The 19,268-nt window shown below is 41.1% G+C and overlaps 2 protein-coding genes across 5 annotated transcripts in view; both read right to left on the reverse strand.

The window, feature by feature from the left end:
* Nucleotides 1-5: 5 nt before the first annotated feature.
* On the reverse strand, nucleotides 6-8,773 carry emd (emerin). Its single transcript, XM_063209339.1, has 7 exons — nucleotides 8,655-8,773; nucleotides 7,252-7,349; nucleotides 6,454-6,549; nucleotides 2,997-3,034; nucleotides 2,426-2,451; nucleotides 2,226-2,291; nucleotides 6-921 (listed from the first exon to the last, which is right to left on the reverse strand). The coding sequence occupies exons 2-7, from the start codon at nucleotides 7,331-7,333 to the stop codon at nucleotides 654-656; spliced, it is 576 nt and encodes a 191-aa protein (XP_063065409.1). The 5' UTR covers nucleotides 7,334-7,349; nucleotides 8,655-8,773; the 3' UTR covers nucleotides 6-653.
* Nucleotides 8,774-9,441: 668 nt separating this feature from the next.
* Nucleotides 9,442-19,268, reverse strand: part of flna (filamin A, alpha (actin binding protein 280)) — a 56,815-nt gene continuing 46,988 nt past the window's right edge. For all 4 annotated transcript variants that reach the window (XM_063209337.1, XM_063209334.1, XM_063209338.1 and 1 more), the window contains 10 exons: nucleotides 18,964-19,116; nucleotides 18,529-18,651; nucleotides 17,669-17,935; nucleotides 17,017-17,154; nucleotides 16,626-16,741; nucleotides 15,165-15,297; nucleotides 12,344-12,520; nucleotides 11,762-11,980; nucleotides 11,285-11,494; nucleotides 9,442-10,891 (listed from right to left, as the gene is read on the reverse strand). In XM_063209337.1, the coding sequence (XP_063065407.1) occupies nucleotides 10,707-10,891; nucleotides 11,285-11,494; nucleotides 11,762-11,980; nucleotides 12,344-12,520; nucleotides 15,165-15,297; nucleotides 16,626-16,741; nucleotides 17,017-17,154; nucleotides 17,669-17,935; nucleotides 18,529-18,651; nucleotides 18,964-19,116 (1,721 nt within the window). In that variant the 3' untranslated portion in view covers nucleotides 9,442-10,706. The remainder of the gene's footprint in view (nucleotides 10,892-11,284; nucleotides 11,495-11,761; nucleotides 11,981-12,343; nucleotides 12,521-15,164; nucleotides 15,298-16,625; nucleotides 16,742-17,016; nucleotides 17,155-17,668; nucleotides 17,936-18,528; nucleotides 18,652-18,963; nucleotides 19,117-19,268) is intronic.

Consider the following 19,268-nt stretch of genomic DNA (forward strand, 5'->3'; position numbering starts at 1 on the left):
TTTAATACTTGTGAAGTCATTTATTTTTTTAAAGCACCAAGACAGTTACGATCACACTGCCAAACAAACTGGAAAAGTGTTTGTTTTAAAAAATTGGTCCATAAAAATGTGGAACAGAAGGAAAACAAATGCAAGTTATGCATCATAACATTATCTTTGGTAAAACAGCTGACAACAGTCCTTTTAACATAATAGGGAAGTGAAACCATTCAGCTTTAAAAATAAAAATAGACAAATACAGACCACGTTATTTTAATCAAATTGTGGGTTTAAAATTTAAAAACTAAACTAAAATAGATTCTCTATCAACTCCAAGACAACATTTCAGGAGCCCTGATCAAATTCACTGCCATTAAGGAATGTTGTGGCGAAAGTCATGAGAATGCAAATATTTGTCAAGGTGAAAAACACACAACCAACTGTACATCCTGGTGTGTACATTATGACAGATAACAATATTCTAAAAAAAATATTTCCTTCTTCATATTTGATTTTACAGATCACTAAAAAAGCGTGTTGACATAAAGGCACACACATTATCCAAAAGAACAAAATTTACATTCGTGAAAGAGGTCCAATAAACAGGAGCCAACCAAGTGTGAAGACGTAGAAGTAACGTCTGTGTGTAATGAAACATTCGAGGACTTGGTGACCTAGGCTTCAATCCTGTTGAATGGGTTTTCTTCTGGCGTCTCCATGGTTGAGTAAACGTAATAGAGAAATACCGCTATGAGGACGAACACGAGCACCCGTAGCCATCCGGGGACTCCTCCTGAGGGGGCTGCTTCCTGGACCGGTCTCTGCTGGGTCGTTGTTCTTTGCAGGGGAGTTCTGAGCTGGGGCTGGGGGGTCCTTAGAGGCGGGGGCTTGGAATAAGACATGCTCTGGTAGGACGAGGCCTGCGTCCTGTTGATGATGGGCCTAGAAGCCACAACGAGAGACACACACACACACAAACACACAATGAAATGTTTAGATAAGAATTATAGAGGTGCCATCAGTGTAGGCGGACAGACATACCTCTTCTTTCAGCAACAACAAGGCTGAGCTTGTTCTTTCCCGATGACTCATTACTTCCGAATAACTGACACATTATCAAGCCAGGCTGCATCCCTGACTACAGTGAGCAGGACTACAAATTTACTTTTTTCATCACCAGCCAAAATGGCTAGTAGATGTTAAACTTACTAGCTTAACACACACTGACTAATGGGTCAAAGTGGCTACTAGTAAAGTTTTCTTTTCTACTCGCCAAACTGAATTTTCAGCATTTGGCCAGTTGGAAAGTGTTCATTCAGAGCCCTGACAGTGAGCATACAGTGAGTTGCATACATTTTTACTCAGCTATAAGTCAGCATGGTTTACCTGCACACACCCTAAAGTTCAGAAACTGTGAGCAATGTTGACATGAACAATTTTGACATAAAGAATGTATAGGAGTGGTAGCTCTGAGACAATATCACAGGGTGTGAGGCTTGCCTATGTGAATAATAAGACATCAGGGACCTCATTTATTAAATGAATAATTGCCTCTTCGCAAGAAAAAGTTGTGGGAAACTGGGTGAAATCTGCGGTTGCAACATTCCTTGTAATAGTTTATAGTTTATAAAGAATTTCAGTGCGTAAAAAAACGTGTGCAATGCCATGAAGAACATGCGTATAATGGCCTGAGCGAACCTGATGACACACAGAGGCGAAATCGCTCTGAATAAACGAGAAAAAAGTCAAAGAAGTGTGCTGTAAACTTCGTTCTTTTCATGCATGTAATGGTACTTTCAGTTACTTTCAGATTAGGCTTCTACGATGACTTTTACATCACAATACAGTTAATTAAAATCAGCAGAATAAAATAATTGATCAAAGAATATGAGCTCTAGTGACTGTAGTGGTAATATGAAACACATTTGATGTGAATGAAGTAGTCTGAATTCAGGGTGCGAAGAAAACAGGGAGTGGCAGTAATGAATCCATGGGTGAAAAAGGATGTCAAAGGCTCACATACACTTGGAATATTCATTGGCTGATTAACATTGACGAACTTGGGAGGAGCGCGGTGCTCATGCTCGCACACCAAATCAATCACATCTTAACGAGAGGAGTGCATTTGAGAGTGCACCCCATGGTTTTATAACAAAGCTGAATATTTTTTTGTGTTGGAAAATTTGTTTGCGTATGTTTAGGGGGAGCTGTGCACAAAATGTTCTAAATGAGGCCCAGGGACTCACTCTTCATACTGAACCTCCTCCTCCTCCTCTTCGGGGGCGTCTTCAACAATTCTTGTTCTTCTTACGCTGAGGAAAAATAATCAAGAACAACACTTTGGTTTAGTTGTTTTAGAGGTTAATAATGGAGGGTCATTGTGCTAATGGTTTCATATTAGTACATTCACCACCATTCACCAGTCGTCTTCATTAACTATACTCACACATCCGAAAAGCCTTCATTTCTCACCTGCAATGAGAATGCAAAACATCATGGTTATTTAAAAAAGGAGACGCATCAACTCGTGTTCTCATGCATGCAGACTATTTGAACATTGTTGCCAACAATCCTACATAACCTTGTGTCTCGATTCTCTAAGTCTAAGGTACGTCTATCGAGTCACACATCGAGTTACACTCTTTACATTACATTACACTGTCTCGACTTTTATCCAAAGCGACTTACATTTATTTAGAGGGTATAGGTTACAGTCCCCGAACCAGTGTGGAGTTAGGGCACCTCAGCCATGAAGTGAGGTTGGGAGTGGAAGGGTGGGATTTGAACCTACAACCCTCTGATCTAAAGCCCATCTCTTTAACCATTAGGCCACGGCTACCCCAGTAGTAAATACAGTTCTGCAATTCTCGCTTTGACATTTGACATACACATGAAAATGCACACCAAAGATTTACATTCTACTCTTCTTACAATCTTTTCGCTACATACTGTATATCGCATGCATTAATAGGTGGCACAATGCTGTGTTTAGTAACAGGCAGACTGTATACACCTACCGGTGGTGGGTGGTACTCGATGTACTCGACTTCTTCCTCTGTCAAACAAAACGAAGATTTAGTAAGCAAATAATTGAGTGAAAGGCACATTCTGCGACCAACTAGGTATCGTGCATACACTTGTATTCACTAACAGTGCTATACAAGAGAGTGAAGCAAGCTCAACTGATGTGTATTTAAACCAGGAGTCCCCAAACTCTCTCTGGGGGAAACATTATCGTTCCTGACTGTGATCAGGGGCCGGGATCAATCATGTGGGCTGTATACTAGGCCACTGCCTGTTATAGCCATACTTTCTAGCACAAAATAGTTCATCATTACAAGTGATTTGCAAAAGAAGTGAGTACTTCACATGTTTTTCAATTTGAAATACCACAGGCATTCCTTTTAATTTCTAAAAAACATGTAGAAATAGCTAGGAAAGGTTAGAAAAATATGGAGATTGACAGTTTATGAGTGATAGGCTACAATAGAAATGGTAGGCCTGTTTATATTACAGTGACATGAGAAACTATCAAGACAAAACCTTCTGGTGATTCCAACTAGGTTAGTGAAAATTAAACTGTAGGAAGGCCTGTTGATAAACAAAATGAAATATTTAAAAAATATATACAGTCCCAGGAAAAAGTTTGTACACCCTTTGAAATTTCTTACAATTCTGTCAAATTTGATCGTAAAACATGGTCTGATCTTCCCGGAAATCTCAAGAAGGAACAATTAGAGTCTGCTTTAACTAATTCCACACAAACATTTACATGTTATCATAGTTTTATTGGCCATAAGGCTATAACATTCACAGGAGAGCGAGGCATAAGTAAGTACACCCTTGCATTAAATAGGTTTTAACCCTCAGTTAGTTGCAATATCCTCGACTAGACTTGTCCTGTAGTTGCAGATCAGATTAACAAAACAATCTGGATGTGTCTTGTCTCCCTCCTCTTTAGAGAACTGCCTCTCGTCAGCAAGGTTTCTGGGATGTCTGGAGTGCATAGCTTTCTTGACTTCATGCCATATAATCTCAAATGTTTTTTGTCAGGGCTTTGACTGGGCTATTCCAGAATGTGTATTTCATTGTTATGAAGCCATTCTAAAGTCAATTTGCTTCTAAAGTATGGGTTGTTGTCACATTTCAGCACCCATCCTCTTGTGTGTTTCAACTGTGTGACAGACTTACTCAGGTTTTTTCTGTAAAATATCACAATAAACTTGAGTTCATTGTTCCACTGATAATAGCAAACTGTCAAGGGCCTGAGGCAGCAAGGTAGCCGCATATAATGATGCTCCCGCCACCATACTAAGAAGTGGAGATGTAACCAAGAATAGCTAAAAATGGGGTTCATTCTGCCAATCTAAAATTAATGGGGTTTCTGACCGAAAAAAATATTGCTGCACCTTTGAGGTTTGCAAAAAAACATTTATATGCTTCATAATTACTGCTAAATATTCTGGAGACCAACGTTGAAACCAAAGTTGAATTGTTCAGGGGAACACACAATGTCATGTTTGGAGGAGAACTGGAGAACCACACCTTCACCAAAACATCATCTCCACTTTTGAGTATGGTGGCGGAAACATCATTATATGCGGTTACCTTGGTGCCTCAGGCCCTTGTCAGTTTGCTATTATCAGTGGAACAATGAACTCAGAAGTTTATTGAGATATTTTACAGAAAAAATGTGAGGTAGTCTGCCACACAGTTGAAGCACACAGGAGGATAGGTGCTGAAATGGGACAACAACCCATATTTTAGAGGCAATTGACTTAAGAATTGCTTCATAACAATGGAATACACATTTTGGAATGGCCCAGTCAAAGCTCTGACAAAAAACATTTGAGACGATATGGCATGAGGTCAAGAAAGCTATTCACTCCAAACATCCCAGAAACCTTGCTGAAGAGGGACAGTTTTCTAAAGAAGAGGGAGACAAAATGCATCCAGATTGTTTTGTTAATCTGATCTGCAACTACAGGATACATCTGGTTGAGGTTATTGCGACTAACTGAGGGTTAAAACCTATTGAATGCAAGGGTGTACTTACTTATGCCTTGCTGTCCTGTGACTATTTACATCTTATGGCCAATGAAAATATGAAAACTTGTAAATGTTTGGGTTGAATTAGTTAAAGCAGACTCTGGTTGTTCCTTCTTGTGATTTCCGGGAAGATCAGACCATGTTTTATGACCAATTTTGACAGAAAGGTGAGAAATTTCAAAGGGTGTACAAACTTTTTCCTGGGACTGTATTATCATTATTTTTTTCTGTGAGGATTGCTTCTTTGAGCCAGCTCAAATGGTGAGGTGCAGAGAGGTGGAGGGCCGGTAAAGGGCCCCCGGGCCTTAGTTTGGGGCCCCCTGATTTAAACAGTCGGCGAAAATGTCATACAGAATTTCTGGGCAATGGACATGGAAGTTACTCTCATTATGAGTAAGAATCTGGATGTTAGTGCTGTGAATGGAAACAATAATTGTTATTGTCTCCAACTTGCCTATATACTAAAGAGGTTAGTGTGCACAGTCTTTTAGCCAAAGCGACTTACAGTTATTTACAGAGTATTGGTTACAGTCCCTGGGGAGCAATGTGGGGTGAGGTGCCTTGCTCAAGGGCACTTAAGCCTAGGGCTGGGCAATATGACGATATATATCGTTATCGTGATATAAAAGTGTATATCGTGACCTTTCTCCTATATCGTTTATATCGTGATAGTAATTTTTATCAATTTTATACAATTGAATGCCATTTAATTACATTTCATGTTGTCACAATACACACTATAAGTTCATGTAACTGTAAAAATAAGAATAAAAAGATCCATTTTAAAGAAAGGTTGTTTGGCGACATGAAAAAATAAAGACCAAATAAAGATAATAACTGAAAACGTATGTAATTGTGCTACATCGTGATATATATCGTTATCGTGATATAAAGTAATCCATATCGTGATATAGTTTTTTTTCCATATCGCCCAGCACTACTTAAGCCATGGATGGAGGTGTAGGAAGAGGTAAGGGTGGGATTCAAACCTTCTGATCTTAAGACCAATGCCCTAAACGTTAAGCCATGGCTGTGAGAATGTGCTTAGCATGAAGCAAATTTTTGGTGTTGAAGGCAACAGATGTTTTAAACTGACATCAGTTTGGCAGTGGCTGTGTTGCTCTGCATCCTCAGGCCCCTAAAGTTTAATTTGCCTACAACAGACACTGATACATGAGTGATACATGAGTGCTAACAAAATAAACATTGTAAACAAGATGATAACCCAAGAAAAGATCAGGTCATTGTGCAGGGTGTGAGACCAGTAGGGCTGCACGATTATGGAAAAAATGATAATCAGGATTATTTGGATCGAAATTGAATGAAATTACGATTTTAAATGTTTAATCGTCACAACCAATATCGTGATTTTCAATTAATTGTGCAGCCCTAGAGGCCAGTACCACCACGGGCTGCTTACTGTACCTTCCTCTCTGTAGTAGGTCTTGTCTGAGGACGCCTTGGGGCTGCCCTTGGCCATGGCATCTCTCAGCTTCTTCTCATACAGACCCCTGGTGGAGCCTGACGGATACAGGAAGACAGATGTTCAAAAACCAATCAATCAATCAATTGCAAGGGTCCATATCAATGGCCCTGCTCCAGCCTTTTGCTCTCGAAACCACTCCTAGGCTTGACACCATCCAGGAGGACGTCTCAATACTGTCATTGTCACAGGATATCTGTTTTTTTTGTAACAACTGGTGACCCAGATGACAGAACCAACGGAGGATGGTCGCAAGTAAATCACTCTCGATTTAGATTGGTTTTGACCAATTGCTTCTCACATAGCCTGTAACACCATAAAACTTGTTGAAAATTTAGACGGCGAAGGGAGCTGAGACGTGCATGTGACTGCATGTGGCACTGTATTCCTCTGTCCTCCCTTGATTCAAGTTAAGTAAAGTCAGCTTTTATTGTCACTTTCTTCATATGCACGAGTCATACAAGGAAAATGAAATCACGTTTTCTCTCTATACCATGCCAAGACATACACAGGACTGACATTTTATAGACTGACATAAAGTGCAAGACAGGACAGGTAACAGTGATGGACTGGTAACAATAAGTGATTAACAATAATACAAATGAACATTTAACATGTAGACAGATTCTTAGTCAACCTTTTGTATTGATATGTATCCTACATCGTAACCTCAATTAAATGTAATGGTTCAGCCACACAGTATGATATTTACTGCATAGGAATCTCAGCAGCATACATACCTACTATTGGTCCATGTTTGATGCCATACTCATCCAGGAGATTCTGGATCTCCTTGTCAGTTTTGTTGCTTAGATCAGACATCCCATAAACCGAGCAACTACATCCCATGCGAAAAACAAACACACATTTTGATGTTGTGAAATGCAGTATGTGAAACTGGCAAATCTTGCCAAATTATGAGCTTGAACATTTGTACAGTGTTCTCTAAGTAAATAATCTTCAGATCACGAGTTCTATGTGTGGAAGCGATGAAACATACCCAGTAACATTTAGGCAGAGGTGTCAAAAGTAAAAGTACATTTGTGGTGTAATTAACACTAGCACATTTCATAACATGCCACACCATTTACTCCATTGTACCTAATGAGATAGACGGACTGTGTTGTTACTGAAAAACACTGAAAACCCAACAAGGACCCACCAGGCACCACAAACTTGATCCAACCAGTGCGGAGTTAGCTGATCGTAAGACAAGTACACAGGTCTACTGGTTACTCAGAAAAGTTATTTGTGTTGGAAGGAAACTGTGTTTCTTGTTTTTTACTTTTACTTTTAGCACATCTGCATTTAGGTGATTCCTTACAGTGATGGGGGCTAAAGGCAGCAGCACCCAAACCAGCATGGAGATTCTAGATGGGGGAATTAACAAATGCTCTATTCACTCTCAACCTAGCTGACGCTCCAAAGTACCTAATCATTGCTTCACTGATTTTGCACATGTAACAAAATACAAGTCGGTCTTCATGAGTGCTTGGTAAGTGTGGACGTTAACATCCTGGGCATTTGGACCCAATGTACTACTGTACCTAGGCCCTTCACTAAACCACACTGCGTTACTGTTGATGGTGAGATTTTACAGCACTCCTTAATGACAGATGTTCAAAGACCATTAAGCGCAAAATGTGTTACTGAAACCAAAAGAGCAAATTAGCTTTGGGCGTATGAATGACAAACAGAGGCTAATGCCACACAGCCCGTTTACTGTAAATGCTAGCAAACTAGCTAGCTAGCATTACAGTCAAGTGCCAGATTACTGGTACCAGAAAGGAACCCTCCTACTTTGCAACATTTGAACATAGCAGAGTAAGCAGACATATAGCCTACCACCGTAAAACGAACTTGGTTAAACTGAAACCATTTATTTGACCAGTAACATACTAGAACTATGGCCAAATCTTTACTCTAGTAAAGAACAGGTCTCAAACATGGAAAGTACCAAACATCTGCGTATGGAAGCAATTGATGTAACTTTAGTTAGAGCAACGTTCACGTTACTATCTCCTGATTCAAATCCAACTGAATCAACATACACGCATGATTTCCAAAGTACACTCGCAGCTATTGCATACTGTAAATTTGGCCACCACCCTGGTTTATGACAATAAATTAGTAATAAAAGTACCTTCAGATCGCGCCTGGAGTTCTCAAAAAATGTGACGTCTGGGTCCTCGTACAACTTTTTTCTCTTTCAATGTGGGCGTGCCTGGTGCTTCACGCCTGTTGCGCGCGCGTCCCAATGTAAACACGTAAAAAGAACATCATTGGGTGCGAAAGACAAAATCCAGACGAGAAAATCCAGTTTTAAGCGGGGAATGGGACTAAAAACACTCATTGTACACTTTACCATGTACAAATACCATACCTTTTGAGTAGCCTTAATAATCTTAGTTTCATGTCGCGCATATGAGTGCCTTGGTTGCAAATCATGAAGCTTGGGATGCACATGGAGAGGACTGTACAATTTATTAATTTGTGAAGTAACACGGTCAGATTATCAGATACATTTGTAAGTGGCAATGTTGTAGAAATAGATTTTATGCATGTATTGTGCGCCATCTAGTGGCTATGCCATTAGCCAAAAATCACCACCTAATATGGGCAGCACTGTATGGATTTTTCCCCGGGACTGCAGCCCTATGAGTTTGGAGAATGAGTCATCCGCATGCCAATTACTGGGCGTTGGCTGGAGCTCCTCGCCTCCTGCTTGCGACACGCTCAAAGGGGCCGTCCGAGCGTCCTCTAAGGACGCAAAGTTCTGCATTCTTGTGCCAATGTTCTTTCCATTTTAAATTGAATTTCACACCCACTTTAAGATTTTGTGCATAAAGGGTTACTCATACAGCTTTTACACAATGTCCTTTAAGGCTACTGTAACTGCAGGATGCAGACAAATACTCAGACACAATGCATTGACAGAACAATATTTAAGACAATTTTATTGTGTATCAAAATATTGTAACAGACATACAAACATTGTTGATGTTGCTTTATTTTTTAAAAACCTTTTTAATTATTATTTTTTGAAATACTGATTACACAATAATAAAGTAGCACAAGAAAGAGCTGAAGGTAATGGGAGTGAGAGGGAAGACGTGGCATGATGAAGCAATTATTTTTCCATTTTTGTTAATTTTCAGTTATTGCAAAATACTCTTTCCATAAAACCCCACTCACTTGCACATTATCGGACATCTGCTTCACCACATCAACTTTTTTTCCCCCAATCTTCCCTTTTAATCGTTTTGTAAAAAATAAAAACAAGACTGACTTTGGCGCTGTGAAATTTCTCTCAGGGCTGTCAATAACACTACTTGGCACTAGAGAAATACCGTTATGACCAACATGTGGACGAGACTATGCTCAGTTTCGCTAGTGCATGATGATGTACAAATATGAAGCCTCGGAGAGAAAACAGAAAATACTCAAAATGCAGATGACAAAACAGGCTACCCACAAAGCAGGCTGCTTCTGCACCAGTGTTAGTTTTTTTTTTTAGGTTAAGTGGTGTAACAAAGGCGTTGAAGGTGTGCTGCTGAAGGTTGCGAGTGTGTCAGTTCAACCCTAAATAATGACCGAAAAAAAAAATCTTCTACTCCAGGTGTGTGGTACTTAAAAGTCCCTCTTCTTCACACTCGTCACAGGCTACAGTTATCCCCTACAGTTAAGCTCAGAACAGCACAGCAGTGTCCTCGCGAGAAACCAGGCAGTATTAGCAGCAGCTAACGTTTGTCTTAGGGACAGCATCAGTAACAACAAAACATCTTTATGTAAACCAACACCAGGAAAGGAGCCAGAGTTACACGACAACGACCACATTGCACCCCCGACTCCGAGGGAGTTCATGAACAGTTGACGAAAAAAACCGCCAAGGATTACCTTAAAGTTTGATTGCTGAAATTCAGTCGGCTTACAGTAAACAAAAAAAGGTGCTTATTTTTTGCGTCACTTCCCCCAATGGAGTGTGGCGGAGAAAAAAAAAGTTTTACCAACAAAACAAAATGGGATGAAATGGAGAAGGGGGTTAAAAATGCACTTAAAGACACTGAGGAGTGGAGAGCAGGCAGGGAGGCTGTTCAGTGTATTATGTGTGTTGGGGAGCAAGAGTCTTTGGCTGGGTCAGGGCACAGGGTCTAGGGGGGGGATCTCATCTCGGGGATGGCGGTTGTCCATCTCCTCAGACGGTGAAGTGGTAGGGGCTGCCGGGGATGTGCTCGTCGCCCCACTTGACCACCAGGATGTACTCGCCCTTCTCCTTCAGCTGGTAGGAGACGTTGTAGAGTCGGTTGCCAAGGTGCTTCACCAGGATCTCTTCGCACGGCACCTTGGGGCCGTCCACTCCCACCAGGAGCATGTTCCTACCTACAAGGCGAAAAGAAAAAGAAAAAGAAAAAAAGACAAGAAATGAGGACGGCATACATGCATTATGGGTCTGTGTATTATGGGTTCTTAAATTAGTTTGACTGAAATAGTTACAGTTGATCAACAATAGTTAAAGTTGATCAATTAAAAAACAACAGTTGTTGATTGATAAGGATTTTTTTCACAGTTTCATTTTAAAGTATATAATAAGAAAAAAGAAAAGTACCTCTGTGCTCATTTTTGAATAAAATGGAGACATAAACACACATTGCACTTTGACTACAATTACATTCAAGAACCCAGAAATCACCCACAACCTCATGCATACATTCAAGACCAACCCAGACATCACCAACAGAAACCAGATCATTGCGTGGTCCCATAAACCCTTACCTGCTTTGCTGCAGTCCACGCTGAAGCTATTCTTCTGTCCGACGAAGGCTTTGGTGAGCCCCAGGCCCTTGGCCACCACTCGGCTGGCGTCTGAGGCGCCGCCCCAGCCCGGGGCACTAGCCTGCTGGCTGGACGTCACGGCCTTGGTCACCGGGTCCACAGTCACGAACGATGTCTCGTGATTACTGTGGCTGCTGACCAGACGAGAGCCTGTTCCACAGAGAAAAAGAAGTGTGTGAGGACAATGACAACAACGCTGGTGATATTTATTACTTCTCTATTTGGTAAACGACTTTTCTGACATGCACTTTAAAATGTGTCAGTTGCACTGAAAGCATAGGGACATGGAGTTGCGTCGCAAAACACAGTAAATTGCATTGCATTTACCTTTTGTATATTTTAATATTGCCATTTGTACATTTACGTTGCATTTTTTTCACAGCCATTTCACAGTTTGTGTGTGAATTGCCAACTCACCAGTGATTTTTGCTTTGTATGGGCTGCCAACAATGTGGTATGGGCCGCCGTATTTGATGGAGATCAGGTAGTTTCCGGGGGCCATGGGGGTGTAGGTGACCTTGTAGCCCTCTGCACACTCCTGGCAGTCCATCTTCACCTTGGATGGGCCGTCAATGGTCACGGCCAGAGCACCAGGGCCGGCCGAGCTCGTGTTCACAATGAACTCACAGGCAGATCCTGAGGACGAGACACGACCACCGTTACTCACACAATTCTGTTAATCTAAAAGCTACTATGTCCATGACAACAGAACAATTTTGACTGTGTGTGTGTGTGTGTGTGTGTGTGTGTGTGTGTGTCCTACTACTCATACTTGCTAGTAGCCTTGTGCTGGTTACAATTAAGGATTTAATTAATAAATAATCAATTCAAGCCATTACTTGAGATTTGTAGGTCTTCACAACAAGCAACAAACTTTTATACCAAGTATATATAACAAATGAGAAGGGAGAGGGAAGACAATAGCTCCTTGTTTTTTCGAGGGTAGACAAAAGAAAGACAAACAGCAGGAACCACTGGGGCTGAATTTAAGATGGCTACCTGTGGTGCCGCCCTCCAGTCCAGCTCCGTATGCGGATACCATGCCAGGGTCTCCGGCCTGGCCTGTCTCACCGACGCGGATCTTGAAGGGACTTCCGGGGATGTGCGAGCCGTTGAACTTAACATCAATCAGGTACAGACCGTTTTCCCTTGGGATGAATCGCACTGCATACTTGTCTGTGGGGATGGTTAAAGAGATGGGGTGGGGTTGAGGGGGGCAGTGAGCAATGTGATCATAAAAATCCATGGGCTGAATCACAAAGAAAGAATTGCAGTCTTGTCAAAATGTCAGATAATGACAAACACACACGCAAATCTTCAGCCTAATGAGTCTCTGAAATAGCAGACAATTCACTGAAGACCGCGTAGCCTATTAAATTACATCTAGTCATTATCTCCCTCTGCAAACTATGATGCTGTTTAAAGTGAGTACATGGCTTTCAAAAGAACAAACATTCAATTTGGTTCACTTTAAATTGGTTCAAATTAAATTGGTTCATTTTAAAAGCTCAACCCTTCACGCACGAAGGCATGCTATAGTTGTGTGTGTTGAAGGGGCAATATTATATTAAAAAAAAATAATCGTATTTTTGTCAGAAATATTGTGCTTTTACAAGTTCTTATCAAGCTATCGATTTTGACATTAAAACAGACAAAAACATTTTCTCATTTTTATATGTCCTATTCTACGTATATGCAGGAGGGTCTACGGCACATGTACTGCCACTAGCAGCTCACTGATTCTTGAAACACATCCCACTCATAAAAGGGGTAATTTTGTTAAAAATCAATTACTCTTTCATGAACAAAGGGAATCCAGGTACTTCTGAAGGTGCCTGTTACACAAAGGTACAGTTCTTTTACAGATTTAATTGTAATTTCATTATAATTTCATTACTGTACATTTGTCCACCCTTTATAAAACAGACATAGCACAGACATAATAATTTCAATTGGTTAAAAATTAAAAAAAATTAAAAATTTGAATAATATCACCTTTACATGGAAGAGGGTATAATAGTTCTACAGAACTGCAAACAGTGAGTTTAGAACAATATTTACTATTATATTCTGATTGCTCAATATGTGTCTCACATATTCGTCACCACCATCAGACGTTTTTTTAAAGACAATAAAAAGGTCATCTTCCTGAGGACCCTTTATTCAAACCTTCAGCTTTACTGCATGCTTCACAATCACTGAAGCTCCTTTACGTTTATTACTTCCTCTTCAATTTGTTAATTTGTTTGGACACTGCTAATGTCTCAACCATAACATATCACCACCATCACTTTTGTATAATAATATTATATTAGATTCATGTAAATTAATATATACTTTTTGAGAGAGAAGAAAAATGCACATTATGTAAAAGAGTAGTATTTTGTCACCTCCGTCAGATGTCACCACCGTCAGGTTTTGTGTCAGCTTGTTCCACATGTAACTGAATTGTGCTGGTCAATGAAACATTATAAGACACATTAGTATTCATTGTGATCCAAAATCATACTCTAGCCTCCAATGAGGCGCATTTGGAGGATTTTTGTCGCCAACATCAGACCTGATGGTAGTGACATCTGACAGAGGTGACAAAAAAACGACAGAAGGATTTTTCCCCAGTTGTTTTGCGCGTTTGGCCACCATCCTACGCAGTGCACCTTTAAAACATGTCTCAGAGTAGGTATTGCAAGTTGCAACTATGCTGCTCATTGAAACTGTGCCGTCTACAGTCAAATTTAATCTTTTCATGAAAATTCACTAAATGACGAACTATTATTTACTGGTATAATGACCAAAGTGTTTTGCAGCAAACAATGTCTATTTCTGGAAATGGCGGACATTGGAGAAGTGCAATTTTCCCAGTCATAATGAATACTTGGAAATTGATGGTAGTGGTCATTATTTTATGAAAAAGGTAACATTTGTGAATGAGTAGCATGAATTCTGGAACTAAACTACTAAAAACATTACACAGTGCACCTTTAAGAATATGCATCATCTACAATGCTGTCAATTTATTAAAATAATTCTTCGCTTTAATACAAAAAACTCATGTTAATCATGTCTGACGGTGTTGACAAAAACAAGTAATAGCCTATTTTATGGAAAAAAGTATATTGCTGCGCAGTAAAGACCTTTGTCTATGATAATATACCTCTATACTTTGGATTTGAATTACTTTTTCCCTTTCAAAATTGAAGTGAAAAGAAATCCCGCACACTGTCCGTTCCACCAACAAACTTTAATACAACGTTTCGGTCATCCGACCTTCTTCAGGTAAACTTTTTCAGGTGAACTTTACCTGAAGAAGGTCGGATGACCGAAACGTTGTATTAAAGTTTGTTGGTGGAACGGACAGTGTGCGGGATTTCTTTTCACTTCACTGACAACCCGGCTGGGATAACATCCTACGCACCTGCCCAACTACAGAGGTGTGCAAAAGCGTCTTTATTGAACTGATCCCTTTCAAAATTGAAACCAGTTTTAACCACATTCTCAAGAATCAGTGAGCTGTGCAACATTGAAGATTGTACAGATCTCCTTTAAGTTTGAATAAAATCACTGTTGCTTAATGTTTTTTTCCTAGATGCCTCTACATTTTGGAGGAAAAGAGGGGTATACTATTGCCATTTAATTCTATAAAGACATTTCTGTCCTTCATTGGTTTGGTTCAGTTTATTAGTTTAACTGTGCCAACGCACAGAACACTTCCTGTACCAAGGATGTCCTGTGTCAGCAATATGGCTACCATGACAACATTAATGGCTTTTGTGGATACCATCAACACGGCTAATGTGCATCGGTGCGGTGGTCCCATTACCTTCATCGATTTCTGTGACGACGCACTCCTCCAGTGCTCCAGAGGGACTGTGCACCTTAGCGTCAATGACGCCCTTAGCGCCGTTCAGGCTTACTGCAAACGAGGCTGGCTGGTTCACCTTTAATCCCGACTCCTGTATTCACAATGACAACTCAACACTTAAATTACAGGCAAAAAAAACAACATTTTGTGCGGGTTCAATCGTGACCATTCCCACTCCAGTCTTCTCACCAATTCTGGGTGTCATTTTCGTGGATCCGATTAGTCTTATTTATGAATGAAAAACAAAATGAATTACAACTAAGTCTACAGTTATTACAAATAATACATTTCTGGTTACTAATCTAATGTGCTTCTATTCTAGGTACATTTCTATTGCTCTACGGACAAGACTACCTTACCTTGAGGCTAAAGGGATTAAAGAGAGAGGCTCTAGATAAGAGGTATAGACCTTAAAAGCCCACAGAGAACACCATCACAAAGAGCACAATCACAATTCACATGAGTGAATCAATGACTGTACAGTGTGAGAAGATTGTTAAATGGGGGGATGGAAAAGGAGGGGGTAACAAGATGATGGTGAAGTAGCCTCTTTTGACCTCTTTAACCCTTTAGCCCCTCTTTTTTATACCACTGAGTGAGTGGGGTAATATTTTGGGGAGGGGGGAAGGCTGTTGGGAGCCTTTAGGACGAGGCACGAGAAACACAAACAGTCCGGTAGTGATCCCAGAGCCTGGAGCAGCACCCATGCACACAGCAGCAGCAGCAGGCCCACCCCCACGGTCGTCAAGCGGGGAGCGGCCGCCTCCTACAATTCAGCTGGCCTGGATCTAACCCAGGTGCAACCGTTCTTTTACCCCTCGGCTATGCCTACTTAACAGTCATTTCCCCTGACCTCTTGTACCCCAATTTAAAGCATAATTCACCATTTGCCTGGGGGGCAATTACCTAAACGTATAGGAATTTAAATTCAGCCTCATTGCTTAAAGGCTTTTGGGAGGGTGAACAACCCTACAAGAAGGCTTCCCCTTAATGCACCATAACGAATTAGTTTATAGACTTGTTTTCTCACTATTCTTGTTAATGCCCCATCGGGGTTTACTTCTCTTATTCCAATCTATGTTTAAACACTTCCTATCTACTTCCACAAGCCAATACCGATTTGTATTGGCAGTGAAGCACTTTTCTACATTAGTAGAGAATTTCCCCTAACATTATTATTAACTAAATAATATAATTACTAATTTTGTTCTAAGAGGGTTAGTTAGCTCCCAGTCAATACAGGCCCATAGCTTAGTATCTTCCTCACTTCCCTATCCTGAACCCTCAACAATTCCACCACTCTGATTGGCTGAGCTGATGCATTCTATGATGGTTGGAGGATGGATGTAGCTGCTGTGTCGTGGGTGCTCTGAGGCTCTCTTCTGGGTGGACAATTGTCTGTTTTCCTCGAAGCCTCACCTGAAGACTAGCAACAGTAAGGCGGCGGGCGTCGTCGGATGGCGAGGCCACTGGCACCACGAAGGGGCTGTCGGGGATGTGCTCGTCGTTGAAGCGGATGGAGACCTCGTAGTCACCTGGAACAAATGGGGGGTGGTTTATTATCTTTTTTTTAAATCGTTCCCATACCCTTGTTATGAACAAATAAAAGTCACTTTGGGTTTTGAATATAACTTTTAGGTTGAAACTGTAAATCACATCATTAACATAAACAGTGATAGCGATACAATTAGCCAGTTCATTACTTCAGGAGTATGACATGAACACCGATCTTGATACCTGCAACCCTCAAATAGCAATGCTCCTCATGATTATTAATCCATGCAACAATCTCCAGACAGAAATGTTTTACCTGGCTCCTGAACAATGTAAGAGACACCGCTGGATCCATCCTTGCGGTCTTCGAATGCAATTTCTGCTTTGCTGGGGCCCTCCACAGCGATAGACAGACCACCAGCCCCAGCCTCACGAGTCCAAATGCTGAATTCAGCTGCATTCAAAAGAGTATTGGTCAATCTCATGAAGTGAAACAGGGGTAAAAAAAGAATTTTGAGGCAAAATCCTCACTCATGTTACCCAATTGTGCTGGCAGATTTTCCCACCATCACATCAACACCACACAATTCAAAGGGGATGAGTTTTATACAGGTGACATGGCACAGATATGAACACTAGATACAACATTGACCACTGCTTTGTCCATTTTTAGTCTGTATAGTGCTGCAATTAATTGTGAAAATGCAATATGCACATTATCCTGTAGGTGGCGGCGATGACCTCTATGGAAAATATCTATAGACTGGACCAAAAGGGTAGCAACCAGGGTTAGGCTACGCCAAAAGGCTTAACACGGCATCTAGCATTCATATCTGTTAACTGGTGTATGTCTGTCCATTATATGCATTTGATTTCAGGATGTGCAAAAACAAATTCCTATCAACTTGACATGGCAATAAACTTCTTGAATCTTGATATCTATACGGTGACCAAGCAGGCATGTCTACCTGGCACTCCGGCCTCTGCTCTCTCCAGTCCGGGGCCTCCGGCGCGGACCTTGTGGGCCCCTCCCTCGCCCAGGGGCCCCACGGTGAACTGGAAGGGGCTGCCGGGCACGTGCTGCCCTTGGTACTTGACGCTGACAGTGTGCACGCCCATCTCGGTGGGCACGAAGCGGATGCAGTAGGTGTTGTTCTCCCCTTCCATGATCTCGGCCTTGTGAATCTTTCCGGAGGGACTTGTGACCTGGGCGGTCATGTCGGCTATGCTGATCTCTGAGCGGGTTATAAAGAAGTGAAAAGGTGAGGTCTGAGCATTGCGTTTGCGTTGCATTGTATTGCTATTGTGGCCGCACAATCCACAGAGTGCTACAGTGAGAAAGGTCATGGCAGCTATACTGGTCTCTGAGCAGTCAAAAAAGTGACAAAGTAAGGTAAGAATAATCTGTGGATTTTGTGACAAAACTGTGAATAAATAGCAATGCCTCTTTTTTTAAGTTTAGACCATACAATAAACTATTAGGTCAATTCTCAACAAAGAAAGAAACTGAGGAGCAGACACAGTGATGATGTCTATTGTATTTTAAGAGGAGGCAATAACATTTTCTAGCTCAGGACATACATTGAATGATAATAGTTTCTGTCTTTGCCGAGATGTGGATTGTTAGGGGGTGAATGCATCTTGGGATACAGTATGACTATTATTGAGGGGCTGCTACATTGCTCATCTCCCTCATATTTTAAGAGGAGACAAAAGCATTTTCTAGATCAGGACATACTGTACAATGAATGATCATAGTTTCTGTCTTTGACAAGATGTGAATTGTGAGGGGGTGAAGGCATCTTGGGATACGAGTACGCAATATTACCTGGGATTTTGAGACTCAGGTCACACTGGCTCCCGACGTTGGCCACAGAGGCGGCTCTCCTCTTCCTGGTGATGCTCTCCTTCATCCGGCCCTCTCCGGTGACCTTCACAGTGAAGGCACTTCCTGTGTCACAAGAAGAGAACAGGAGATCAGGGTTAGATTAGGAGTCCTGTGCTGCTTACCAACATAATTACACATAGTCATGTCCCTCCGTGGAACCAAATTGTATTATTTTTTAAATCCAACAACAAATTGTAGTAAAGACCCTTTTTGGAGTCCCCATGCAATAGTTTTCTATCCCTGGTCCAATTTAGGGAAGTCAGAATCAGGCTCTCCATGACACATGTCAAATTAGGCTTTATTTATTGCCCATGCGTGTCAGCGTGGAATGCATTCTCATTAAAAAATGATGGGGTGGCATTTAAGGTAGGCAACCTGGGACATGCTGGTCAGCAAACTTGATGTTGATGATGTAGTTTCCTGGTTCAGTGGGGCAGTAGGTGACCTTGCAGGTGCCGTCCTCCAGGTCCTCTGTGTTGATGTCCACTTTGCTGGGACCCTCAATGGACAGACTCAGGCCACCATAGCCTGTGATCATAGCACACAAGCGCAGAGACTTAAGTTACCCGCAGAGGCTTTTAATGCATAAAAGTAGTTTATCTTCATCATAACCATCTTAGATAATTAATTAATGTATGGATATTTTTTTTTTAATTTAATGACCTCTGATGAATGTGAGG

Source organism: Engraulis encrasicolus, chromosome 10 (genome assembly GCF_034702125.1).
Source record: "Engraulis encrasicolus isolate BLACKSEA-1 chromosome 10, IST_EnEncr_1.0, whole genome shotgun sequence".
Taxonomy (NCBI): domain Eukaryota; kingdom Metazoa; phylum Chordata; class Actinopteri; order Clupeiformes; family Engraulidae; genus Engraulis; species Engraulis encrasicolus.